This window comes from Perca fluviatilis, chromosome 13, assembly GCF_010015445.1.
Source record: "Perca fluviatilis chromosome 13, GENO_Pfluv_1.0, whole genome shotgun sequence".
Classification (NCBI taxonomy): domain Eukaryota; kingdom Metazoa; phylum Chordata; class Actinopteri; order Perciformes; family Percidae; genus Perca; species Perca fluviatilis.
Genome location: NC_053124.1, coordinates 11,686,022 through 11,713,542, shown reverse-complemented (window position 1 = coordinate 11,713,542; position 27,521 = coordinate 11,686,022). Strand labels below are relative to the sequence as shown.

The 27,521-nt window shown below is 40.9% G+C and overlaps 2 protein-coding genes across 3 annotated transcripts; one reads left to right on the top strand and one right to left on the bottom strand.

Moving 5' to 3' along the window:
• Positions 1-4,947: 4,947 nt before the first annotated feature.
• On the top strand, positions 4,948-16,234 carry slc6a18 (solute carrier family 6 member 18). 2 transcript variants are annotated; one of them, XM_039820830.1, is made up of 12 exons: positions 4,948-5,186; positions 5,926-6,066; positions 6,186-6,323; positions 7,611-7,792; positions 7,927-8,037; positions 8,129-8,241; positions 8,323-8,451; positions 8,547-8,703; positions 8,915-9,119; positions 9,197-9,356; positions 9,456-9,618; positions 15,871-16,234. In XM_039820830.1, exons 1-12 carry the CDS (start codon positions 5,045-5,047, stop codon positions 16,090-16,092), a joined length of 1,863 nt encoding a protein of 620 aa, XP_039676764.1. In that variant the 5' UTR covers positions 4,948-5,044; the 3' UTR covers positions 16,093-16,234. The 2 variants fall into 2 exon arrangements, with proteins under 2 accessions (XP_039676764.1, XP_039676765.1); XM_039820831.1 differs by lacking the exons at positions 9,197-9,356; positions 15,871-16,234 and having other exon boundaries at positions 4,956-5,186; positions 9,456-9,613.
• A 1,768-nt stretch (positions 16,235-18,002) lies between these two features.
• Positions 18,003-27,354, bottom strand: tert (telomerase reverse transcriptase). The gene is made up of 17 exons (XM_039821231.1): positions 26,986-27,354; positions 25,041-26,352; positions 24,769-24,958; positions 24,528-24,681; positions 24,253-24,420; positions 23,878-24,039; positions 23,549-23,650; positions 23,383-23,468; positions 23,107-23,223; positions 22,890-22,961; positions 21,515-21,703; positions 21,037-21,163; positions 20,779-20,840; positions 20,287-20,411; positions 20,047-20,184; positions 18,528-18,685; positions 18,003-18,369 (listed from the first exon to the last, which is right to left on the bottom strand). Exons 1-16 carry the CDS (start codon positions 27,199-27,201, stop codon positions 18,582-18,584), a joined length of 3,324 nt encoding a protein of 1,107 aa, XP_039677165.1. The 5' UTR covers positions 27,202-27,354; the 3' UTR covers positions 18,003-18,369; positions 18,528-18,581.
• Between the last annotated feature and the right edge of the window lie 167 nt (positions 27,355-27,521).

The following is a 27,521-nucleotide window of genomic DNA, read 5'->3' as shown; positions in this document are numbered from 1 at the left end:
GATTGTAAATGCATTTCATTTCATTTCAGGGGTTAGGCTCTGGCTGGTTTGTTCATTTAGGACTTTGATGGACAGGGGGACAAAGGAGTTTTTTAAGCGGTTGAGCCTGCACGGTGGGACTGCCTGCCTGAGGTGAGAAGGTGTTACTCAGGGTGGAGGACATGGGTGGGGTCTTAAAGCCAGCTTTGCAGCTACAGCTGATAATGTCCAACAGGGCAGGAGGAGCAATGGGGCTTGCATCTAGGACAGGCACGGTGACTTCCTGTCGTCCTTTCTCGCCTTCTTTCTTGTCCCATCCAAACTTAGTGATGTCCACACTGATTCAATGAGACTTTGATTAATTACACAGAAGCATTAAATGGACTCTCAATTGAGGAGAAAAGTTAGGCCATGTCATGCCGTCCCAACTCTCGGAAGTTCCTGTCTTCCTGAAGGTGTATTTAAACTCATGCTGGAGGCGTTACGTTTAGCTGAACCTTCAATGAAACAAAGATATTGCAGGCGCCTAAAACACAGATGGCCTAACTAAAGCCTAGTTTTCACCGAACTCCAAAAAGAGACAGTCCGTTAACAAAAACATTCCCTTATCAAACAGCTGCCTAGATTCCCTGAATCTGTAGAGACACATACATTTTTCTACACTAAGAGGTTTGGTTATTAGAGACTGGCCGAATATTCTCGCCCACTGACCTGTGACCTATGAATGACCTGATGTTGTCTTAGCTTTCCCTTTGTCTCATCATACCACAACATGGTGTTTCACCACAGCATCTTCCATCGATCGTTTGGGAGGGTAGGCAAACTGTAGCGGGTCCACTCCACTGTGCTGAATAACGAGGAGTAGATGTAATCTTTGAACAGCCGTTCAAAGCATTACATCACTACAGAGGCGAGTGCCACTGGGCGGTGGTTATTCAGGCAGGCTGGTCTTGTTTTTTTGGGGACAGGACTGATGATGGACTTCTTGAAGTACATACTGTAGGTATGACAGACTGAGCCAGTTAAAGGTTGAGTATCATTGTGAACACCGATGCTTACTTAGTCAGCACATACTTTGAGGAACCGCCCACTGATACTGTCTGGTCCTGCTGCTTTCTTGGTGTTCACATGCTTGAAAGCCCTGCTGACGTCATGTTCAGAAACCGGGATAGGTGCGAAAGGTGCACCCACCCATCCAATAACCTCTGCTTCGGCTGTTTTTTGCTTGTTGACTGCTGATTGCCTCAAAGCAAAACAAACTCTTTCTATTTAAAATTTAAAAAAGTAGTTTCCTAATGCATACTTTGCAGCATTTATCTTGATTTTTATGAACAAAAATATTTGACATTGCTTCTTTATTTCTTTTATATTTCTGGAATTGGTTTAATACTTCTTATTATAAAACCATATACATTTTCTAACTTGATTTTAGGATTTGTTGATTTTTAACTTGCTTCGTCTTTGAAGCTCTTCAGAACTTGGATTTGAAATGTAAATGTAAATGGACTGTTTTTTATATAGCGCTTTTCTAGTCTTAACGACTGCTTTAACATAGTACAGGAACCATTCACACACATTCATACACTGTGGCCGAGGCTGCCGTACAAGGTGCCACCTGCTCATCAGATAAACATTCACACACACACCTTCCGATTGGCAGGCGACCTCTCTACCACTTAGCCACAGCCGCCCCATAAATGTGCTCTACAAATAAAGATTATTGAGAAAGCGTTGTGCTGGGGGTGATCAGAAGGAAGTCATCCACCAGTCATTTACAGTCAAACATCTACAGAACATAGACAGAGGAAAATAACACATACAATAAATAGAAAGGAGCTACAATACAGAAACACTGGTCTCTGCTGCCGCAGAAGTGTTATTACATCTATAGTAGTTGATGTGAACTGAAATACATAGCCGTCTGCTGTACCCTTTCTTTTCACTAATGCTTCTGCTACTCCATGTGATCCGTAGCAGAAACAGCAGAGCAGACTGGACACAACCAACCCCTGGCTAATCACTTCAACGAGTCTGTCATGACTCTCTATAGGCTCCACTCAAATCTACCCTAAATGCATAGAAAGACATATGAATGAATGAATGAATGAATGAATGAATGAATGAATGATGAATGAAGGAGGAAAACAGCATTTAACCAATTTTAACCTATTTTCAGAGTGCAAAAACTACAGTTTTTAGTAGCAGTATCATCATAAAAATTAATAAATATGATGGCATGAAATACATCACTACAATTTGTTCAGTCTCTGCCAGTACAATTATAAAACTGGGAGACAAAAACCAACCTTAAAGTAGAGGGGTTGTGGGTCGTCCTTGGGTATATCTGTCATCCCCCACACTGTGGAGCCCAGGAGGGATGGAGTGTACACAGGCCCGCAGCATGTCCAGCAAGTCCTGAACACGTCCTTGGTAGAGCTGCAGGGGGAAAAGGAAATGGAAAACGTGCAGACGCTCACAACATGTATTAACAACAACAACAACTAATGAATTGTAAGACAGAATTTCAATGTCATTATCAAGATGTGTAGTGACCTGGCTCAGAAAGGAGACGCACAGACATTAACTGACAGCGTTCTGACTTAACTTAACAAGGTTGGCCTGGATACCTCAAAAAGTCAGGTATATGATGGAGCTTCTCTTATTTCGGGGAAACGTGGTGGTGTTCAGAAAATTCTACAGGAGAGACTTGGATGATGACTTGGAAGCTGAACTTCGGAGACTGTACTACAACACTGTTGGTGGTTGGGGAACTTGAGCGTAGATACAGTGAGCGCAACTCACAACCGGCAAGTGCACTTGCAGCCCTAAATCCAGAAGGGGATAACTTCCTCGATGTGAAAGCTGTATAATTGACGCTGAGTTTGAAGTTGCTAAAGAGTTTTTAATGTCACAAAAGCAAGCAATGGAGGGAGACTGGACCATACAGCACATCATCTCAACTTACCACAACCATCTGATTGCCATGCCCAGTGTGCTGAGTGCTTTCAAACATGCATTAACATTTGGCGCATCCACAGCAACGTGTGAGAATTCATTCTCCACTCTGAGAAATGTTTTTTCGGAACACAGAAGCTCTATGCTACATGAGAGAAAGGCCCGTTTGGTGCAGCTTGCATTCGAGAAAGACTTGACATGCAAATGCACAAGCGAATGGAAGGACACAGTGCTCAGAAGGTTCAGCAGCAACACTCGTCGCCTGCAAGTCTTCTGAACATCCTTTCTGTGCCTATATTGTATTAAAGTATCCGAGTATTTCTCTACAGGACACGTATTAAAGTATACTGAGATTGGCATGGGGTACTTTCCATAAAATCATCTCTCAATGCAAATCAAACCAGCTATTAGGCTAACTGAAATAAAACCATGCCAATATCTAGGTATAATGAAGGGTATGTGATAGGGGTGGTACGGTTCACAAAACCCACGGTTCGGTTCGTATCACGGTTTTCGGTTCAGTACGGTTTCTTATTTTTTCTTTAACACTCCAGAATATACTTCAGCATATAGCTAAAATTAGCATATTGAATGCATGTTGCAGAAAACGTGCACACAGTGGCAGTTCTATATTGTTTTATTTCCATATAGGTAACGTGAAATCCAAAATGTTCCCACACACCAGACTATAAACGACGCTGGCGCATCCTCCAGCTCTGGGCAGCCTCTCTCCCACTGGACATTTCTGCAGGTGACGTGACGTGACCCGCAGCGGCACCCCCACTCCACTTGAGGAGCGGTCGGCTCGTGTCTCTCAAAATCTGATGAAAATCTTTTAAACTGACCTTTGTCGATCTGAAATGAAGACAGATTCAGCAACTGCATGGCCTATTTCTCGCTTAAAATGTTTTCAGAAACACGTTTCGGTGAACTATTTTAGTACAATATGAGATCGTATTCTGGGACGAGCCGCCATGACGGTCTGTTTTGAAATTTGGGACCAGCCAGACCCATGTGTACGATCGTCCAATCAGCTGCCATGGGTTGCGTTTGTCAGGCCCATCCCGCTCGTTTTAACATAGGTGTCGAAAGTGGGCACTTACGGCGAGTAAGAGGTTAGTGCACATTAACAGTGTACTGAACGAACCGTCGCGGTACACACATGCTCCGAACCGAGACTAGCGAACCGAGCGGTTCGGTGTTTTTTCATGAACCGTACCACCCCTAGTAACTACTGTATGCTCTTATTGTAATCTACCAGTAATACTGTAGTACCTGTATTTGAAATAAATAACCGGTACGTTTACAGGGTTCAAACTGACACAATGGTGGTGTCTGATTCATTCTGACCCAAATTGCTTTGTCGCCCTTCTGGCTGTTGATGTATATGGTGATATTTTTGCAAATGTGAACGCTATGGTTTTTCATTTAAAACAGTTTATTTAAAATAATTATACTTATCAAACTGATGGAATTAGAAATAAAGGCCTGCCTCTAATAAAAGCCTGCTTCAAATACAAGCCTGGTCCCTTCTGCAGTTCAGGTAAATAAAGGCCCCGGCTTTTATTTGAGGAAATACGGTGTATATATATATATATATATATATATATATATATATATATATATAAGCTCTTTTGTGTTGTTTGAGTCTGGAATAGAGGATTTTATATCCTGTACCAGAAATGTTTTCAATAAAATTCAATAAATAGGTGTCATGGAGCCACCTGAGCCGGAGTCAATTCCTTTATCAGAACCTTGAAGAGGTTTGTGAGCATGTGTCCCATGTTTGATAAAGATATGGCTCTGCCATGGTACAACTGTCAAGGTGTCTTTTTATTGACTGCATCTGACTGTATAACATTAAAACTGCATCACCACGTTATCCATTAATCTGAGTCTTGGCACACTCACATTTTAAACAACCGGAGAGGTTTAACCATTAAATCATTTTGCCTGATGTTTTTTTAAATCACTCCCTGGTGGCTTGGCTTCTTCAATAAAATCAGTAAAACTCAGAGCTGCACCCGATAGGACAGCCCACTAAAGACTAGAAGATTTGAATCCTTGTAAGAGAGGTGGAATTGTGCTAAGCCTTTTTTTCCAGCTGAGGATGGGCAAAACGAAAGACTCAGGGGTGGAGGAGAGACCCAAATGGGACAACAAGGTTCAGTACCTGTTAACATGTATTGGCTTTGCAGTGGGACTTGGAAACGTCTGGCGATTTCCATATCTGTGCCAAATCTACGGAGGAGGTGAGATGCTATTATATGATACCATTATCATATACAGGGCTTTAAATTTACTTTTTTGATCACCAGCCAACACGGCTAGTTGATTTTTAAAGTTACCAGCCAATCAGATTTTCTCCTAGCCACGTTTGTTTTTTTCCTAACTAACTTTACTTTAAAATTCAGCTCCTCTGGTTTCTTTGGCGCCGTTCCGTTCGTCTTCTCTGTTTTAGCGTAGCTCGTAATCTATACCACACACGTTAGGCAAGTGCCAACGGCTGTAAAACATGTCACGACATAGTGTTCATGGGAAACGTAGGATTAGTACTACTACAAGCAGTGGTGCCAGATAAAGAGTAGGTTTCCAAGCCAAACACACACAAAACTGCCCAAATTTCTTGGCGGAAAACAGACCAATCTGGAAACATTTCTGCAGCCTGACGGTTCAAACAGACGCAGTGTTGTTTGTTTCATTCATCACCGGCCAAATTGTCTAGTAGCTTTAAAATGTTACCCGCCAAAATATATTTTAACCGCATTTGGCCCTGATCATATTACATTACTACTAGCCTGACTGGACTTGTGTTTTTGGCTACTTGGATTAATTAATTACAGGGATCACTTAATGTCTAGTTGCCATTTGTTTTACTAACACTGGTTCAAACAGCACATTTTTTTCAAAGTATGTTGATGAATACTAAGGGCTGAGGACTAATCTAGCTGATGTTTAACTGTGAGGTAAATGGTTACTTCATATCTTCAGGTGCATTCCTCATCCCCTACCTGATAGCTCTGGTGTTTGAGGGCCTCCCCCTGCTCTACCTGGAGCTGGCTATAGGACAGAGGCTGCGTATGGGCAGCATCGGTGTCTGGAACTCCATCTCACCTCTACTGGGTGGAGTCGGTGGGTGGCCTAGAATTATTAGTAACATTTATTAGGATTTTTATTTGTCAGATTCTTATTTATTTCAAGAGCAGAAAGTCTTTGTGGTATTGAAAATGTCCTTTATTTCCTATGAGTAGGAATTGCCTCCATGCTGGTGTCATTCCTGGTAGGCATTTTCTACAACACCATCCTGGCCTGGGTGCTGTGGTATTTATTTCACTCTTTCCAAAACCCCCTGCCTTGGAGCCAGTGTCCACTCAACGATAACCTCACAGGTAACAAGAAACCCCACCAGTCAGTCATTCTAGCTGCTCTTGATACATTTATTGTCACACTGCGATTGCTACTGCCACACTGACAGAAGTATTGCCTATACAACTATATGTCAAATTATACTGTATCAATCAGTTTGAGAAATGGAGGTACACTATGGAAGAGGACTCCTAACTCTCAGGCTCTACGTTGCAATCCAGATCAGATTTTATAGGAAAACTATTGGATTTTTATTGTTTCATGACACAAAGGGATTCTGCACCACAACATAAAAGATCGTACTTTTAAAGCTCAGTGACAGATAGTGGAATTAGTGACATGTAAAGAGCAAAAATCATTATGGTCTCATTTGTTTTCAGTAATCATAATCATATTCAATCCTATTTAAATCAATTTCATGGTAATACATTTTTTTTAAATAGTATTACTTGACAGTTTGGGACAACATTTTCCATTGTTCCAAGAACCCAAATCACCAGCAGATCCACTTCAACATATGTCATAGGACATATTGGACTCCCCAGAAGAGATACGTCTCTAAAGTCATTCCCACTCCCTACTGCACGTTCTGTCAACCTGAACAAACTGGAACTTTCCTGCACATGGTCTGGGAGTGTGAACAGGTGCATGAGTTCTTCATCATTTCCTACTGACACAATTGTTTTGTTACTTAATGACGACTCTAAATTACACCTGCTTGGGAGACAGAAGAAAGTTTGGCTCCCCCCGACTTGCTTTGTATAAAACAGTGGTTGCCGTATTTTCTAGACATAATCATGCTTGAGCTCTCTACAGCAAGGATTAAAAAGCCAAATCATCTACTATAGACCTATGGAAAAGCGCAGCAGCACGGGTATCAGTTCTGGTGACCTCGGCGTCACAAGAATTAGAAGAGTGTGACTAGGCAAGGTGTGATTTATTTTTTTCCCTCAAGGCCGCAGAGGGTGGGGGGTGGGAGAGGGTTTTTGTTCTTGTTCAATTGTATTTGTCTGTTCAGTATGTAAAATTGAAAAAAAAAAAAATTAAAATTAAAAAAAAAGTATCTTAAAAAAAAAAAAAAAAAAAATAGTATTACTTACTATACTACTAATACTAAATGCAACAATGCAGGAAAACATCTCTTGATAGGATACAAAAGAAACTTTAATACTTTGCACAGTTCGCACTCTGAAAGTACATTAACTGCGTTACAAAGGTTAATGCCAAAATAAACACTAATAACTAAAATGATTGAGCCCTTATAAAATATCATAGATGCCACGTTCTCGCTTGTGTCTGCATCCAAATAGGCTATAATGTGGAGTGTGAGAAGAGCACTCCAGTGAACTACTTTTGGTACCGGGAGACCCTGAACATCACACCTGACATCGAGACCAGCGGCTCCCTGCAGTGGTGGTTGGTCATCTGTCTGGCCAGTGCATGGTGTGTGGTCTACATCTGCTTCATCAAAGGCATCGAGTCCGTGGGAAAGGTCGGTTTATCTGGTGGAAAATATATAATGGGCTATTTTAAAATCAACCACTGTACCATAAATCCATGACAAAAAGAGAAATAAATCATATGAATTATATGAATAATGCTATATCATATGTTTGCATGTTTCAGGCTGTGTATGTGACAGCCACATTCCCTTACCTGGTGCTGACTATTTTCCTGATCCGTGCCCTCACTCTGCCTGGAGCAACTGATGGACTGGTGTACCTCTTCACTCCTGATGTGAGTTTGGTCACTTGTTGCCAATACAGGTTTATGTAAGACTGTATGCCGGACACAATGACCGGATGTGCTGTGTTTACGCACGCTGTAGTGGGAGATACTGAAGAACCCTCAGGTGTGGCTGGACGCGTCCACCCAGATCTTCTTCTCTCTCTCTGTGGCCTCTGGAGGTCTCATAGCTTTCTCCAGCTACAACGAAGAGAAGTAAGGCCTAAAACTCCTTAACACTCTCAGCAAAATTGGGAAGATTTGTGTATGACTTTTTTTCTGTTCTGTGTCAATAAGAAACAACTGTGAGAGGGATGCTGTTCTAGTAGGAGTAATAAATAGTGCCACATCTCTCTATGCCTCCATTCCCATCTTCGCCATCCTGGGATTTAAAGCCACCACCGCCTACAACTCCTGTATTAAGGGGTATGTAAGCACACATACTTTATGTAATTCTAAAGCTTCTTTTGTCTTTCTTTTTGATACTAATGAGGCCGATTCTTTTTGTATCTCATCTGCAGAAACATCTTGGCTCTTACCAACTACTTTGAGTTTTCAGAACAGAACATAACTGTGGAGAACTATGATCACTGGCTCGAGTATTTAAATGGAACATCTCCAGGTGAGGTGGCCAGTCTAGACCTGACGCACTGTAACCTGCAAACCTTCCTTGACCAGGTATTATTATAACTTTAAAAACACATCCAATCTTGTACATTGCATTCTTTTTGCCTGAGTCTCATTTTTCAAATTTCTGTCTCCACTTAAATCCTGGTTGTTTTTTTCTGCTCTCGCCTCCCTTTTCTTTCTAGTACAGTACATCATGTACCGTTCAAATATGTACGGCCAGTTTATGCTTCCTCATTACTTTCTTGCCTCTCTCCCACAGAGCGCGTCAGGTACCGGCCTGGCTTTTATTGTGTTCAGCGAAGCAGTGATAGAGATGCCAGGCTCGCAGATATGGGCAATACTGTTCTTCGTCATGCTCTTCAGCTTGGGTCTCTCCTCCATGTTTGGCAACATAGAGGGAGTCCTCACGCCCATCAACGACCTCAAACTAGTGCCTAAGTGGATCCCAAAAGAACTCGTAACAGGTACCTGCAAATCAGTCAAAGGGATTCATGTTTTCCCCTTTGAACTCCCCCTTGAGCTTTTTTTCTCACTTCCTTAGCGATCATCTGCTTGGTAGCCTTCTTGACGGCTCTCATCTTCACCCTGGGTTCGGGGAACTACTGGTTTGAAGTCTTCAACAGCTACGTGGGCTCTGTACCTCTGCTAATCGTTTCATTATTTGAGATTACTGGAGTCATTTATGTCTATGGAATGAAAAAGTAACTTTTCTTCTTTGATTCTGTATCATTTTATGAGATTAAGACAATTTAGATCCCAACGTGTTAAACACTTTCTCTTGTTCCCGTAACCTCTGACAGTTTCAGTGAAGACATCTATTTCATGACTGGGAATAGGCCTAACATCTTCTGGAAGGCATGCTGGATGGTGATCAGTCCTTTAATGCTCCTGGTGGTGCTGATTGCCTACGTGGTCGTCCAGGCACAGACAACCCCATCTTACCCCACATGGAACCCAGCTTATGTAAGCAAGTCTAGGGTACTGACATGTTAAGATTTTAGTGTATATTTAGAATTTAGTGTATTGTGTGAATCATTACAAATCCTAAATTAATAAAAAATGTTGTGAGACAAACCACAGAAAAGTATCACTATTACTCTCTGGTTTAGATTGAATGCCCCCAACTTACCCTTTGATGTCTTATCACAATAATCAGCTTCATATTTTCAGCTTCAGAAGAACTATTCTTTTTTAGAAAGAAAAGTCCTGTTAAACTAACTGTACACTACCTGCACGGCACTCAACGGCACACAAAAGTTAGCGACTAGCTGGTGACCATAGGGGAGCAGCTAAGAAGCCAGACATTTCCCAAAGAGTTGGTGAAGACCAAAAATAGAGCTAAAAGAGAGTGAATATTCGCGTGAAAACACCATTCCAAATAAATGCAAATTTTGCTTTGTGTCTGCTGGATATATTTGCCAATGTTCCCCATAACAACCTTATATGATGATAATATGTCAGTGCGGCTGTAACAGTGTCTTGCACGGACCCCAAAAAGCCAAAAAATAAAAACATTATTGCAGGTTTAAATGAATAGTTTGACATTTTTGGAAATACGCTTATTTGCTTTTTGCAGTTAGGTGAGAAGATTGATGCACTCATGCCTGTATGCTAAATATAAAGCTATATGGATGAGGGTGAAACCGCAAACAACAAAGTGACTTTTAAAGCGCCCATATTATACTCATTTTCAGGTTCATAATTGTATTTTAAAGTTGTACCAGAATAGGTTTACATGGTTTAATTTTCAAAAAACACCATATTTTTGTTGTACTGCACAGCTCTCTCTCACTGCTGCAGATCCTCTTTTCACCTGGTTTCTGTTTTAGCTACAGAGTGAGACCTCTTTTCTTCTTCTTCTTCTGTACTATCTTTGATTGCACTCGCACATGCTCAGTAGCTCAGATGTAGATCATGTCAGCTAGCTAGCTCTGTACTGAAGATCCCTATTAAACTGAACCCTCCTTAACAAGCTCCATAGAAGTAAAAGAATGGCACACATGTAAGTAGTTCTTTTGTAGATTATGGTGAACTTGTGTGTGTTGTAGCAGTGCTTTGCTAATGAGAACGAGGTATGCTAGCGTTAGCATTAGCATGCTAACGCTAATGCTAACGCTCAGAGATGGGAGTAAGTCACACATGGGCAAGTCGCAAGCAAGTCTCAAGTCTTAACCTTCAAGTCTCAAGCAAGTCCAAGTCATTTTTTGTGACAATCAAGCAAGTCAAGTCAAGTCATAGCTTTGGTCAAGCAAGTCACAAGTCAAGTCATACAAAAGTTTCCATTTTTAAACGAGCTAAAGACAGTGATTATGAACTGCTGGAGTTTTATTTGCATTTTTTACTCAAAAGACATTGCGTCCACATACATTGAAGAGTTTAAAATAACACAGATAAAAAAAATCACAGCCTAAAACTGATATTAGGCCAACAATAAATCAACATTGTTCAATATGCCTCAAACATGACATTAAATCATGAAATTCCTTCAAACAATTAAAGTATAATGGTTCAAATAACCAAAATTAAGTCAAATAATATTCTTCAAACATGGCTCACTTTTATGACAGAAACACATCCTTTAACCTTTCCTTCTCTTAAAGAACAAAACATATTCTTTAGGAGTAGCTGAATCCCACCACCTTTGCTTAGCCTATCACATGGAATGGAAAGTATATGGTGATATTTGACAGTGTATTTGTGAGTGAATGTGTGCGTGTGTGTGAGTGCAGAGTGCGTTGTATGTATGCCTAGCTTTAATTATTCACATACTTACGTCTGCATGTGTGTGTTTATGAGAGAGAGAGAGAGAGAGAGAGAGAGAAAAAAAAAAAAAAAAAAAAAAAAAGAGAGAGAGAGAGAGAGAGGTTTGTGTTGTGTGTGTGTGCCTAGTTTTATTCGCTCAACAAAGAGGGGAGGGTGTGCTTATTCATGGCCAAAAGCTGAATATGGGGACTGGAACCCGAATCTCTCCCGATTTTAAGTGTCTGATGAAATTCGACGTCGGAAATAAGTACTGCAGACCTTGCAAACTGCCATATGTTTTCTCTTTGCCTGGTCAGATGTGTAATCCTTATAGCCAAACTTTATTATTTTCTGTGCAGAGGGATAGGCGCCGATTTATGTTTTCCTCCGTGGGTGCTCACACGCGCACACCCTTTACAAAAAAAATGTTTGCATTTCAGAACCTTACGGACAGCGGCCGACACGAACACACACGCCATAATAAAGCCAGGACAGCGCCACTTCTCACAAATACAGATAGGATCGGAGATGAAAAGTTTAACTGGCACGTAACCGCGATCAGCTTCGTGGGAAATTAAGAATCAATGCCACCGACATAACCAATCACACTATGACCGACGCTCCACAACTGCAGTGTTTAATTTTAGATTAACGTAAAAATGAACTGGCAGTCTGGCACTCAATAGGGGTCAGTATTTTCTGTGGGTGCTCCGGAGCTCGAGCACCCATGGTATCGGCGCCCATGAGAGGGATCCATGACGTTAAGTTAGCCTACTAGCCATAGCCAGTGTTGTTTACCGACGGTCTGCCGCCGCGCGCCGCGTCATCATATCAACGGTTCCTGCGCATGCAATAGCACTAAAATCGTAAAATTAACTCCTCCTCAATATCAGAAGGGAAAAATATATTTATTAAACAGAAAATCAAGTCATTTCAAGTCATTTGACTCAAGTCTATAGCCCTATTCGCACGGGATAAGTATTACCTGGTGACCTCCAGTCATTTGTAATAATCGCGGAGGTTGTCTGTGATCTTAATCCCGTGCGAATCGGTCATGTCTGTAATTTGTAAAGTAATAATTCCCCCACAAATGACCTACCATATTTCGCCGAAAACGGAGGTCCTGTGATAATATTAGTCCCGATCGCGGTCGGCATCTCTGTGATTTGGGGTCTAACTGGCTGCGTTGTCAATTATAAATGAAAAGTTTTGACATCATATCCGGGGGATAATGTCTGTAAATTTGAGTAAAATACAGACTTCAGTTATCCCGTGTGAATGCGCCAGACGAAATACAGACGTGTGGGGGTAATTTATAAACTACAAGAGGTCCCCAGGTAATACTTATCCCGTGCGAATAGGGCTTAAGTCAAGTCTCAAGTCATGAATATCAAGTCAAAGTCAGGTCGAGTCTTTTATGAATGTTAATCAAGCAAGTCTCAAGTCCTAAAATTTGCGACTCGAGTCCCCCATGTCTGCTAATGCTACAAGCTAACGTTTTTATCGTTTCGGATTGTGACGTCACAGTCCGGGCCGATTTTGAACAGCTCACCCGGAGACTGAAAGCAGGACACATTCAGAAACCGTATCTCACTCAAAACAGCACGGGTGGATTTTTTTCAAAGTTTATATGCGTGTGGAAGCACCAGAGACACAAAAGAACACCCCAAATCCCAGAAAAAGTGTTTTTTTCATAATATGGGCACTTGGTCGTGCGGAACATTTTAGTGCCTGTGTAGATGCTCTTGGTACTTAAGATTCCCATATTCGTCCTTTTACCAAGAATCTGGGTGTGATTTTTGACCGTTTTAAAATTTGACATACACATTAGTTCTGTTATGAGAACCAGTTTCCAGCTGAGATTTTTGGCTAAGGTCAAGACCTACCTGCTTCGCAAAGACTTCGAAAGAGTCATACATGCATTTCTATTACGTCTCAATTAGACTACTGTAACTCTTTATATGTTGGATTGGATCAGTCATCCCTTCGTCGGTTACAGTTAGTCCAGAACGCAGCAGCTCGACTTTTAACCGGGACCAAAAAGCGTGACCACATTACACCAGTTTTGGCCACGCTCCACTGGCTTCCTGTCTGTTTCAGGATTGATTTTAAAATTGTATTGCTTGTTTTTAAGATTTTAAATGGGTTGTCGCCTTCTTATTTATCGGAGCTTTTACATGTCCACACACCTTATCAAAGCACTGAGGTCTTCCAATAAGATGCTCCTTGATGTGCCCAGATCCAGGTTAAAAAATAAAGGTGACAGAGCCTTTTCAGTGGCTGCTCCAAACCTCTGGAATAGCTTACCTATTCATATAAGAACATCTCAGACCATTGAAACATTCAAGTCCTTGCTTAAAACCCACTACCATTTGTTGGCTTTCAATTCAAGTTGAACTTTGACACCTTTTTTTCTACTGTTGGTTATTGTGTATCGTGTATTGTTTGTGTATATTATCTTTTTTTTTCTTTTTTTTAGCTTGTTAAGCACTTTGGTCAACTATGGTTGTTTTTAAACGTGCTATATATAAATAAAATTGAACTGAACTGAACGAAGCTAATGTAATAGCTTGCTGGCGGTAGCTTCATACTTAGTGCACAGATTTGCGAGTGATATCTTTTAAAGAGAGAATAAAGAGAAAAGAAAAATCTCACAAAATGTATACGATTCACAATTTTTCTATCATTATTCATATTTTCATTGAAAAACATTAAAATGAACACAACTAAAATTATAGTGCAATTTTTGTGAGGATCTGTAGCAATCAAATATGTTTTCTTTAGTCCTTAGGATAACATTTGTCTCTGCAGTTACACAATACTGGATCCAGAACGGTTTGATTTTGCCTTTAACAGGGCTTGACATTAACTTTTTGAGGCACTTGTCCTTCGGACAAGTACATTTACGTTTCACTTGTCCATGCATAAAAGTCACTTGTCCGGGTAAAGAAAAAAAAAATTGTGACAAAAATTGTGTTTTGCTAATGCAGAATTTGAACAAACCGTTGAAAGCATCCAAACACTATCAACATTAATACAATGTTGTATACTGTAAAAACCGTCGGCTCACGACAATAGTTTTCCCATTCTACAAGAAAAAAGAATCTCCAGACTCCATAATACAAAGTAATATGTTATAGTTTACCGTGTGCAGATAAATAAGGATTCTAAGTCAATATTTTAAAGTTTGTCATTACTTTCAGATTCCTAGTCAATATTCTAAGTTAATATATTGAGATACTAAGTCGATACTTTGAGATATTGAGTCAATATATTGAGATTGTAAGTCAATATTTTAAATGTTTTTAGGTTTGAGATTCTTTGTCAATATTCAGAGTTACTAAGTCAATATATTGAGATACTAAGTCAATATTTTGAGATAAATCAATATATTGAGATACTGAACAATATGGTGAGATATTAAGTCAATATTGAGATACTAAGTCAATATTTTGAGATAAATTAATATATTGAGATTCTTAGTTTATATTCTGAGATACTAAGTCAATATTTTGACCAGAGGTAGTGGTGACTACGGCTTGTTTATTGCTAAGGCAAAATTAAATGATTTATTAAAAATGTAACAACAATAACTTTTTCACCAGTAAGTTCCTGTTAAAGCGCAAAAACAACCACTGGATAGGAAAAGGGTATTTTACAACAACTTTGAATGCAACCCGCGGCGCTGGGCGAATTTCAAGTGAACGCAACATCTGCGTTTTTCCGACAACAGCAGCGGCACACTGTCATATGTTCCTCTCCAGTGAAATACAGACACACCTTTACACCGTTTAGCTGTCACATTTAATTTTAGAGTTACTTTAATACTGTTGAGTGTAGTGTTAACTAGCGTAACATGCGGCGATGTTTAGGTTGCCCCTAACGTCCGTTTTTGGAGCATCCGAGAGAAGCGCAGGCATTTCAGTGGCACCGCGTTGCAATTCGGTCCGGTAGATAACGGTCGTTAAGGCAACGGTGCCGTATTAGCACCGAGTCTCTCCTTTTCTGTCAACGATGTGGCGAGGAGGTAACGTTAAGGCGGAGTTAACAAGCTAACGTTAGCTAACTAACACCGGCAAGTTCACCGTGCTTTCATGCTGCATTGCTTACAGAGAACGAGCTGAACAGGGGGCTGGGTCTAACGTTAGCGGTCCGCTGACCGGGATTGCGGGGGAAAGAAATTATCGTTTCAAATCAGTAACATAGACGTAATGAGTGGCACATGACGTGAACTAACATGGCATTTTAGTTTGTTTGAGTTTTAACTTGTCCAGTGGGACAAGTAAATTTCTCTTCCACTTGCCCTACAAAAAATCCACTTGTCCCGGACAAGCGGACAAGCCTTAATGTCGAGCCCTGTTTAACAAATATTGCGATTAATTGTGCAGCCTTATGTTCAACTTAATTTTCAAATGTAATATTGTTACAATATTCTACACATTACATTTGATATGGCTTTGTCTTTTTCTTCAGGAACTATTCCCCCAAACTGAAGTGAAGCCCTATCCAGGCTGGGCGTTTGCCATAATCATCCTCCTCTGTGTAGTACCTGTGATCTCCATCCCTCTGGTGGCTCTCTACAAACTGATCTGCTGTAGAATCAGGAGGTCCTCTGCTGCTCGCACCGACCTAAATCCCTACTGCAACGACGGCTTTGAGGTTGAAGCACAGGAACAGAAGAACCAGAGAGCTTAAGAAAATGTTGCAAGTAACAAGGTTACTGAACAGAAAGGGACATCCTGATCTTTGCCAGTGCTTCTGTAGTCATCAAGCCACTATTAAAAAAAGAACAATCTAGACACGTCACTGATGAGCAACTATAGGCCGATATCAAACCTTCATTTTTAAGTAAAATCATAGAAAAAGCGTTTTTCAACAACTCAACCTTTTGTCACTAAACAACAGTTTTGATGCCTTCCAGTCGGGTTTTCGACCACACCACAGCACTGAGACGGCTCTCGTTAAAGTCTTTAATGACATCCACTTAAACACAGATAGTGGCAAAATTTCAGTCTTAGTATTACTTGATCTCAGTGCTGCATTTGATACGGTCGACCATGACATATTACTTGACCGATTGAAAAACTGGGTTGGTCTTTCTGGCTCAGTACTAAAGTGGTTTGAATCCTATTTAAAGAATAGGGACTACAATGTGTCTATAGGTAATTATACATCTGAGCATACAAATATGATGTGCGGAGTTCCCCAAGGCTCAGTTCTGGGGCCTCTTCTGTTCAACATCTACATGCTTCCACTGGCTCAGATTATGGAAAACAACAAAATAAGTTACCATAGTACCATGACACACAAATTTACATAACCTTATCGCCAGGGAACTATAGCCCAATACAACAAATGAATAAGTGCATTGAACAAATTAATGACTGGATGTGCCAGAACTTTCTTAAATTAAATGAAGAAAAAACTGAGGTGGTTGTTTTTGGAGCTAAAGAGGAACGATTAAAAGTCAGCGCTCAGCTTCAAACGACAATGTTACAAACAGACAAAGCCAGAAATGTTGGTGTAGTCATGGACTCAGACCTGAATTATAAAAGCCACATTAAGACAATTACAAAATCAGCCTATTACCACCTTAAAAATATATCAAGGGTTAAAGGACTTATGTCTCAGCAGGATTTGGAAAAACTTGTCCATGCTTTTGTCTTCAGTAGACTTGACTACTGTAACGGTGTCTTTACAGATCTCCCTAAAAAATCAATCGGACAACTGCAGCTGATTCAGAACGCTGCTGCCCGAGTACTCACTAAAACCAGGAAAGTGGATCACATCACTCCAGTACTGAAGTCTCTACACTGGCTTCCAGTGCCTCAAAGAATTTATTTCAAAATACTTTTGCTGGTTTATAAATCACTAAACGGTTTAGGGCCAAAATAGATTTCTGATCTGCTACTACACTATGAGCCACCCAGACCTCTCAGGTTGTCTGGGACAGGTCTACTTGTTGTCCCCAGAGTAAGAACTAAACAGGGGGAAGCAGCGTTCAGTTTTTATGCTCCACATATCTGGAACAAACTCCCAGAAAACTGCAGGTCCGCTTCAACTCTCAGTTCTTTTAAATCAAGGCTGAAGACCTATCTTTTTGATCTTGCCTTTCTTTAAATAACCTATTTTATCTGCTTTTAAAAGTTTAACTGTTTTAATGTTTTACCTAACAGTACCTAATATTGCCTAACAGGGCTTAATAGTACCTAGAACAGTGCCTAACAGTGCATAGCAGTGCCTACCTAACAGTGCTTAAACTGCACTTTAAATTTTATTCATGTCTTTTATGTTTGTTTGTTTTTTTGTTTATTTTTAAATTCTTATACTGCACTGTAAATTTTATTCTTGACTTTGAATGTTTTTAAATTGTTTTTAATTGTTTTCTGAATGCTCTTTCATGTTTTATGTAAAGCACTTTGAATTGCCCTGTTGCTGAAATGTGCTATATAAATAAAGCTGCCTTGCCTTCTGTGAAATTTCATCTCAATTATCAGGACAGCTGACTTATAATTAGACATGCTGAACTGTTATATAGACTTTCCTACAGATTTTTTAGGTTTACATTTATCAGGACCTGACAACTCACAATTGTTTCCCTGATAACAAATTTATTGGATTTATTTAACATTGAAAGTCTTTCCTTTGTACATAGTGTTGTGTAGTGTACACGATGGAAATAACATTCATTCTAACACATCATATCGAAACACGGCCATGTCACACAACATCCACTTCCAGCTGTCATTTGACTAATAGCTGACAATATTTCTGTGAACTTATTTACATACACATGACCAACAAATGTCATATGTTCTTTGTTAATGACTGAGATTAATCACTGTTTAAAGTTTTATATCAGATGACTAAAGACTTTATCTTTATCCCTCTCCATTCCTTAAGCCTCTTTTGGATACATTAAATTTTTTGGCACACTGAAGATAAGATAAATCCAAATCACTGATTTCAAACCTGAGGATGAGACAAGAAAAAATAAAAAATAAAAGTTTGTACTTTCTTAATTTTGACAGAAATTGGGTAAAATTATCAGTGGCCACATTTTCAAGTAGTACAAAAATAGACCAAACTCACAACATAACATTTTTAGAGAAGCTAGAATTAATACTTACCTGTTGAGGGTTTAATGGTTGTCTTGGGAGCTTTAATTGGGGCTAGCTGGTAGTCTACATCTGGATGGCCAGGAAGTCGACTGGTGTCCTGGGGTTAGTGGCCTGTCGAACCCTGGCCAGCCTCAGATCCCCCAGACGTCGCTCCAGACTGCGCTTCCCTGTCAAGAAGATGAAAGCTAAGACAGGAAGTGGCTTTTTTTTTTTACCTCTTTGGTGGTGAACTGTAAAATCTATTCACTTGAACTTGAATTTGCAGCACATGTAAAATCGAAGTGCAACCACCCATCTCCCTTGTGGAAAAACTCAGCAAATGAAATACAACAGAGGCCAGCAGGCTTATGCTTGAATTCATAGAACTGGAGTTACCTCCTGTAACTACTTTTTCTATTCTAATTCATGCTACGCCCTCTAACGGGCTTCGCAATTGGTTACCACCGGAGGGAGGTGATGTACTCCCAGCTGGGCTCAAAACCAACACAACATATTGGAACTAACTGCTGACTGGGCGAAAAAAAGTTAAAAAAAGGCCATTGACACCACTCGCCTTGGGGTTCCATAACCTAATCCCACTCTCCAAGCTAGGAGCATCAACCTGACCCAGAGGGTGTCCCCACAATCGCTCCAAGCACAAAGTGAGACACAGAGTCGGCCATCGTATCCCTGAGATATGGCGGCACCAAAGTGGATATAGAGGACTAGTACACTGCCAGGCAGATGCAGCAGAGGCGAAAAAGGCCAGGCAGGTCTTCGGAGGGATGGGGGCGGCGGGGGTAGTGGTGTAAAGATGGCTCGTCTCTGAAGAAGGTGGCTGGGTCTTACTCATTGTAAAATGCCAGTTGCCCTCCTTGTCGTAGTCACCCCAGGGTAGTCACCTCCTGATTGGGCGGTGAGTGCAAAGATCTGTTTCAGGGTGCCAAGGCGGAGCCTCAATGGGTAAACCAATAGCGAGGCACGTGTGAAATAGAATGGCTGAGGAATAATGCCATCGATTTGAGAGTAATCCAATAGTATTTAGTACGACAGTCGGCTTGTTTATTGCTAAGGCCACAGGGTAAAAATTAAATGATTTATTAAAAATGTAATAACAATAACTTATTTCACCAGTAAATTCCTGATAAACGACAAAAACAACCACTGGATGCGAAAAGGGTATTTTACAACAACTTTGAATGCAGCACGAGGTTGGCGAGGTGAATTTCAAGTGAATGCAACACCTGTGTTGTTTTTCTGTGTTGTTGTTGGAATCCTCTACATTGAAATACAGACACACTTTTACACCGTTTAGCTCTCAGTATTTTAACCGTGTTTACTACTGCTTCTAGCTAACGGTAGGCTAACGTTACCTGCTGTCGAGTGTAGTGTTACCGTAACTAGCGATTTTCGCCAAAAAGCGACAAGTTTGCAGGTATGTAATTAAAAACAATCTTCACCTTTGGCATCTTCTCATGATTATAGCTTTGTGCACAAACTTAAATGCCCTAGCATAGTTCCTGTGTATGTGTTTCCTGAGGGTACATACGTTTGTGCAGGTATGGGAACAGATCCTTGTAGAGAGGACGGTGTTGTGACAGCACTAGCAAGAAGGAAAGACAGAAAAGCAGCTCCACTGCTTCATACTGCATAATGCCAGTCTGGGCCTTACTGCCTAAAATCAGTCCTGGAGAAAAGGGAAGAAATAAAAGAAAATGCTGAAAATACATTTATAACTTCATATTGCTTCAATTACATTTTTTACAGATGTATGAAGGGGAAATGTTGCCTTTGTTGCTGAGCCTGATGAGCTGATTGGCATATTCGGCCATATCCAATATCATCTGCAGAAAGTAGACGGGGTTCTTAGCAACTGTCTGACCAAAGGGCAAACTCTGGGCACACACGTGGAACCTAAAGAGAAAAACGAAAAACAGAAGGAGAAAACAGAGTTGAGCACTCCCCATTTAGATATTTACATTCTGAGATAAAAAGCGGTACAATTAGTTCTCAGCTCAGTGCAAGTATTGATTGATAACCTGTTCCTGTGTTTATTTTAATAGCAGATTAAAATGAGCACATTGGAGAGGGGAAGTGAGTATTTCAATAAATTGGGTAGGCAATGGAAACAAATTTTTCACATTGCCCACTGAATGTATTTTATCTGAATAATAGTGGTATCTTAGCATATTATGTAACGGCAGAAAAAAATGACAGTACATAATTAACATTGCATTTTAGGTTTGGGAAAAAGAGTCCAAAGTCAGATCACTGTCTTTACCTGCATGCATGAAGCAGCACCAGCTTGTAGATGTTCTTGTAGACTCCCTCAAGAGAATTGGTCTGAAAAAATAAATGTTAAATCATTTAACTGTGACACAGCTAATGTATGTTTGTCTTGCAGCTGATTTTAACATATAGTGGGGTCAAGAGCCTTTTAGAGTGGAAGACCGAAACCTTTGTAGAGGGCCTGATACTTGACAAGCTCTTTATTTAAAGGTTTTTTTTCTTCAAATGAAGGCACCATAATTTCCCTGACCTTCAGGTCCAAGAATAAGGCATGGCACTTGAGTCTGAGGATAGCCATCAGTTTCCTCCTCATTTGCCGTCCAGCTGAGTGGATCGAGCCCAAAGTCAGGCTGTAGCGCAAAGATAGGCCTGCATAGCTTTGAGAGATGGGGAAGAAAAAAAAGATAGATAGATGGATGGATATGTTATTAATCACACAAACTTTAACACGGATTAACTGCAAAAACTACAAGAGAAGCAGCCATAAAGAAAACTGCAAATAGATATGTGGTTTTATACTGTGTTTTATGCAGGAAAATTAATCATCCAACTGGGAGTTGTCACCAAGAATGTTTATGTGTAGGTACAAAGTACAGTACCTAGAGAGAGGGGGTTTCACTCCGCTTACAAGAAACCGTAAATACTCCAAAAGTTCAATAATTTACGCAAAAAGCACACTTGAGGCAATATTTCTTCAGACATTTCTTACAACTGAAGGGATACTTTACCTAGAATAGTCTTTGTAGACGTCTAGTGAGTGCGTGTCCAGCAACAGTCCACACCAGGGAAAGAGGCAGTGAGGGGACAGCACTTGAATGCCGGGACAGGAGCCCATGTTTCCAGACATCTGAAAGTTGACCGCCACCTTCTGCGGGTTGACCACCAGACCATACTGTGGTACCCCGGCCAGCAGGGTCCTACACATAACGTGCAAGAGTCATCAACCGCCAAATGTCAAATCTGTTCAATCAAAACTTTTTCCATTAAAAAGAAAGAATGTGGAGCCCTGTATGAATTGGCTGATACAGATACTACCTCCTTTTAGAGAGATCCTCAACACTGGGAACTAAAAACACATTGTGTGGATGGCAACAGATGTCAGTGTCAGAGAAGCAGTGATGATGATACTGTTTAAAGGTCAGATTGGGGTGGTAAGTTCAGAAAATCAAGTAAACAAATTCTGCCATCTACCTTTTCCTTGTTAGAACAGATCCAGGCTGTTGCAAGAAACATTGGTGTTTTGCTTAATAGTATATTTTATCTTTTTAGAATTTTTTGTTTGTTTTTTAAATACTTTCTATTTGACATTTGAAGGACAAAATAATTACACGCATTTTTATCTCCTCACACAAGACAAAACAAGCATCTATTAACTGGACTACAGACTGTACAGAGCCCAGCTGCCAGGCTTTGAACCAGAACTAAGCGGTATGATCACATCACTACCGTTTCAGTCTGCTTACGCTGGCACCCAGGATGTTTCAGGAATGATTTTATGATCTTATTGATTACTTTTAAGGCTCTTTGTTGCCTTCCTCAGGCAGAGGTCTTTTGTCTGTTTCAGTGGCCTGGCTTTAATCTAAAGGGGACAGAGCATCTGTAGTCAGGGCCTGAAACATCCCAAATAAATTAGCTTGCTGAGTCAGTAACATCTTTTAATTCTTTTCTTAATGCATACTTTTATATAGTATATATCAATTATATATATATATATATTTTTTTTTTTATGTTTGTCTTGAATTATCTCTTTATTCTTTTCTTATATTTCTGGAATTTGTTATATCTATCTTATTGTATAATTGAATACATTTTATAACTTGCTTGGAAAATGCATTGATTTTAATTTGCTGTTGTGTTTGAAGCACTTCATAACTGGGGTTTGAAAAGTACTAACAGAAAAAAGTACTAACAGATGTTTAAACTATATGTATGTGGATATATTTCTTTCTAATTCTGTGTGTATATAAATTTTGTGTGTATATTTCTTTCTAATTTGTTGTTTTACTATTTTTTTTTTGTCTTTTAGATTTATAATACTGGGTGAACTGCTGCTAAAATGCAACTTTCTTCACCTCATGTCTAAAAATATGGCATGTGTCATACTTGAGAAAGCGTTGTGCTTCCTGTAAGTCGGGGGTGATCAGAAGGAAGTCATCCACCAGTCTCATCAGACATCTACAGAACACAGAGAGAGGAAAATAACACATACAATAAATAGAAAGGAGCTACAATACAGAAAACACTGCCCTCTGCTGCTGCAGATGTGTTATTACATCTATAGTAGTTGATGTTAACTGAACTACATAGCCGTCCGCTGTACCCTTTCTTTGCAGTTATGTCTTTGAACAGGACATTCTCCATGTGACCGTAGCAGAGACAGCAGAGCAGACTGGACACAACCGATCCCTGAGGAATCCCTCGGCACTGACGGTATGTTCTGAAAATCAAAAGGGCCAAAATCAGATTGTAACTGAAACGGGGCAAAATAAGTGTGAAATGTGTTTCCATACCAAGTTCTTTGCATGTGATCACAAATTCCAAATGAGCTATGACAAGCTAATCACAAATAGGTCTATTTCATATTGGTGATGCTTACTTCTTGCCAAACTGAACAACGCTGCCAGTAAGCATTTGGGTGAAGAACTGCAACGCCTCTCTGCCATGAAGATCTGAGCAGAAATGCTGAAAGAAATGAAATGCACAGGTTGAAAGAATGATCACACTTCTTTATCTCAAGAAACATTTGAGGGTGTCACCCTCACCTGCTCTACCAGTATGGCGTGATGAACTTTTCCTCTTTTCTGCAGTGACGTCACAAAGCCTTTCATGTTGGTGGATCCCATGTTATCCTCCAGTAAATCTGCCTGTATTATAAAACATGAGAAACCCGTAAAAAAAAAAAAAAAAACAAAAAAAAAAAAAAAAAAAAAAAAAACACACACACACACAAACACACACACACACACACACACACACACACACACACACACACACACACACACACACACACACACACACACACACACACACACACACACACACACACACACACACATACACACACACAGAAAATATGTGCGCATGACGGTACCTGTCTCAAAAAGGACTTTTTCAGGCCCTCGTGGGTATCAGCCCAGATCTTGGCATAGCGGCGGATGGTAAAGAGTTCTTCCTGGACAGGTGACAGAGCCTGGCCAATCACTTCAATGAGTCGGTCATGAGGCAGACTCTCATAGGCTCCACTCACATCCACCTTAAATGCAGAGACATAATGAATGAATGAAGGAGGAAAACAGCATTTAACAAAAGACTGAAACATATTTTCACATTGTGCTAAAACTACACGACAATGCTTTTAGTAGCAGTATCATCATAAAAATGAATACATATGACTGCATTAAATACATCACTAACATTTTGTCAGTCTCCGCCAGTACAATTAACAAACTGGGAGACAAAAACAAACCTTAACAAAGTAGAGGGGTTGTAGCTTGTCCTTCTGGGCTGGAGCTAGGGAGCGCAACACCTTGTGGATATCTGTCATCCCCCACACTGTGGAGCCCAGGAGGGATGGAGTGGAGCGCACACAGGCCCGCAGTATGTCCAGCAAGTCCCGGACACGCCCTCGGTAGAGCTGCAGGGGGAAAGGAAATGTCCTTAATGCCTACGCTCACAACATGTGATGAAACACAAATAATGGATGTGTAAGGATGAATTGCCAATGTCATTATCAAGATGTACCCTCGTTTTGGGATCTGCCCCTATGATGCGTGTGATAGGCCTCATGTTATCAGTCTTGGGAATGAAGCGAAGGCGCGAGATGACAGTGGCTTTGGGGAGGGATGCCACCTGAGCCGGAGTCAACTCCTCCATCTGGCCTTTGGATAGGTGACCTCTAAAATCACAAAAAATGGTTTGTGAGCTTGTGTGTCCCACGACTGCATGACTATAAACCTTTGCAGGAGTGTGTATGTGTGTGAACCTGAAGGCTATGTCCTGCAGTTTTGCCCAGACTTCCTGTCTGTAGAACCTGACAACGTTCTTCTGGCCCACACTCTCAGTGACATAGAAACAGGCTCGAACCAGGCCTACAACGTAGCCGTCCAGAAGCCAAGCCAGGAACTGACCCAGGATCTGTGTCCGGTATGAGAGCTCACTGGGCGGGAACCTGCCTGCAGATGAGAGTGGTTCGGTGAAGTCCGCCAAAATACACAAAGCACGAGAAAATGAGTTCACCATCTATGACAACCTTACCCGTTTTACTGATCTTCAGCCAATCACAGTCATTCACCTTCATCTTCCACATCAGTTCAGCCAGTGAAAGCCTCTCAAACTTGCCACTGCGCAAGAAGCCCCTGACCCTGAAAAAGAAAAGAAGTCGGTTGTGGTCGGAGCCCCATAGCCCCTGAGGGATCACAGTGGAGAGGCATTCCCTGACGAACAGGTAGACCCGGTGAGGTGCACAGTGTTGAGACAGGGAGCTTAGTTCCCCTTGTTCTGCATCTCTCTCCTTCCCCACTGGGCACATCCTCTGCAGTATTTTGCTGTAGGGACATCTCCTGTGTTGACGCAACAGCTGACTGAACAGGGGGACCATGTTAAAGAAGCGCCGAGGGAGTTTCTTTGGCTTCCTCTCCAGCCCATTTAGATACGCCAATCCCTCAAAGAAGACCGTTCGTACCAAATCTTGCCCTTGTAGCCTGCTGTATCCATCGGCACTCTTTTTCTTCCTGTTGAGAAGGAAGCCACGCATGCCCCTTCCCCCATACATGAATCCCAGTGTGCGGATAAAGCATTGCATGTGAGGCAAAGGGGGGAAAATCCCCGATCTCCAACTGGGTCCTCCCTCCGAGGGAATTATGGCTGTTTGCATTTCAACAGGCTGTTTGGAACCAGTAGTGGCATTTTCCAAAGACTTTGTAGATTGTGTTTGTTCCACAGACATGGGATGCCCTTCCTCCACTGTTTCATAGCAAACCTGTTGCATTTCGGGCGTGGGCTCTTGCTGTCCTACCCGTCTCCTCTTTCCTAAAGAAGTCGTAATTTCCTCCTCATCCTTCAGATCGGTTTCTCTTTTCCTTTTCCCCTCCTTCACTCTTACACCCCTTCGGTTTCTTGTCTTGCGGATAGTAGGATTCTCAACTTCCTGTCTCCTTTTCAAGGTCACTGCACCTCGATTCCTTCCGAACCGAGCACTGTTACGTGTCCTAGACCGAGGCTGGACACAAAACCCAGTGGAGGAAGTAGTCATGGATATCCTGTCATAGACAGGAGCGCCACACACCTGGAAAACACATGAAGGAGGGACTGCCACAAACAGAGAGCAGCTCTCCAGCAGGTACTGTGTGAGGTCTGTGCCAAGGCGCATTGTGACTTTCTTCCACAGGTCACTGCCATGGATGTAGGCAGCACTTTGAGTTACATCTCCTTGGAATTTGAAGTGGTCTGCATCCCGCTCCTCCTGAGCTAGGGACAGAAAATTGTAGCCGTGTGCCAAGATGTTTTTTTTTCTTTTTCTTTTTAGAGTGTTCAGGATGAAGGCCAGCAGTTCAGGTAGAGTGCAGATCTGTGGGGGACAAAATATACAGAACATCAAAAATCTGCTTTATTGGCCAACATAACAAGTATCTCTCATTTGAGTTATATCATTAAATCCTGAAGTGTTCCTTCAATTTTTGCATTAATAAACTCAAATTCAGTCTTGTATAAACCTGGCAGCTTAGTGGTTTGTACATCCATAATTTACCACGACTTATCACACTTGTATTTATGTATTGATGTAAATTTGGCATGCACGACACAGCTATTGATTGTTCCCTTATAATTCTTATTTACGATATTTTTAAACTCCACAATAAAATTCCCTTCATGTAATAAACTGTACTCGTCATTTACAGTTACTGCCACATTTAATGTTGAACTGCAAGGAAAATATCCTGTCCCAGCCCTAAGCACATGTATTGGTCCCAACTCTTTCACACCCAAAAATGAGGGATGACGTACTAGCTATATGGTAGGTTATATTTAAGCAGAACACTACTCCAAAACACTGCCATAGGATAATAACAGTTAGCACGACAGCTAGCGTTAGCTACCAAGGTTTTACCAAAGATACCACCGAAAAAACGTCTCTGGTTTTACTGTTGTGTAAGCTAAGAAACTGGCATGCCGGATAGTTTTTAATTTAAGGTAAAGATACCTGGTTGCAGCTTGGCACTTGCTGTAGTTCCTTGTCAAAGCATACAAAAACACCCCGGACGAAGGATTTGAAGCGGTTTGTGTCGGACTGTTCAATCAGCACTGCTCTCTGTCCTTCTCTGAACACGATGCTGTTCGCAAACTCCTCCAGTGTCTGTATGTGCGGATACAGTGACCTTAGAATGTCGAGCGTACGGTTCATATCAGTCGCAGACATACTGACATAAATGTCCGTGTTATAAGCATAAGCATGTATGTATTATAGTAGGTTATTAGCATAGACAGTATATAAGTTATTAGTCAGGACATGGTAGACACAACGGTGGTTAGCGAGCATGCGGTTATCGTTGAAGGGCCCGCGTCACCCTTAGCCAATAAGAGATTAGTTTACTGTAAGTGTCCAATCAGATAACCCTGTACTCCAACGGTATTTACAGTTGACCAATAGCCATCAAGAAATGCATGTTGTCTTTTGCATTAATAGATGTGAAAATTGACAGTTCCGTGTGCAAATTGAAAAAGGATCATCATTTTCTT

Excerpts from the sequence above, each read along its gene's own strand:
- slc6a18 (XM_039820830.1), top strand. The coding sequence starts at position 5,045 with ATGGGCAAAACGAAAGACTCAGGGGTGGAGGAGAGACCCAAATGGGAC. Across the intron at positions 6,067-6,185 it reads ACCTCTACTGGGTGGAGTCG|GAATTGCCTCCATGCTGGTG; the intron begins GTGGGTGGCCTA and ends TCCTATGAGTAG. Across the intron at positions 8,452-8,546 it reads TACAACTCCTGTATTAAGGG|AAACATCTTGGCTCTTACCA; the intron begins GTATGTAAGCAC and ends TCTCATCTGCAG.
- tert (XM_039821231.1), bottom strand. The coding sequence starts at position 27,201 with ATGTCTGCGACTGATATGAACCGTACGCTCGACATTCTAAGGTCACTG. Across the intron at positions 23,224-23,382 it reads GTTGTTCAGTTTGGCAAGAA|AACATACCGTCAGTGCCGAG; the intron begins GTAAGCATCACC and ends TTTGATTTTCAG. Across the intron at positions 20,412-20,778 it reads GTGCTGCTTCATGCATGCAG|GTTCCACGTGTGTGCCCAGA; the intron begins GTAAAGACAGTG and ends TTTTCTCTTTAG.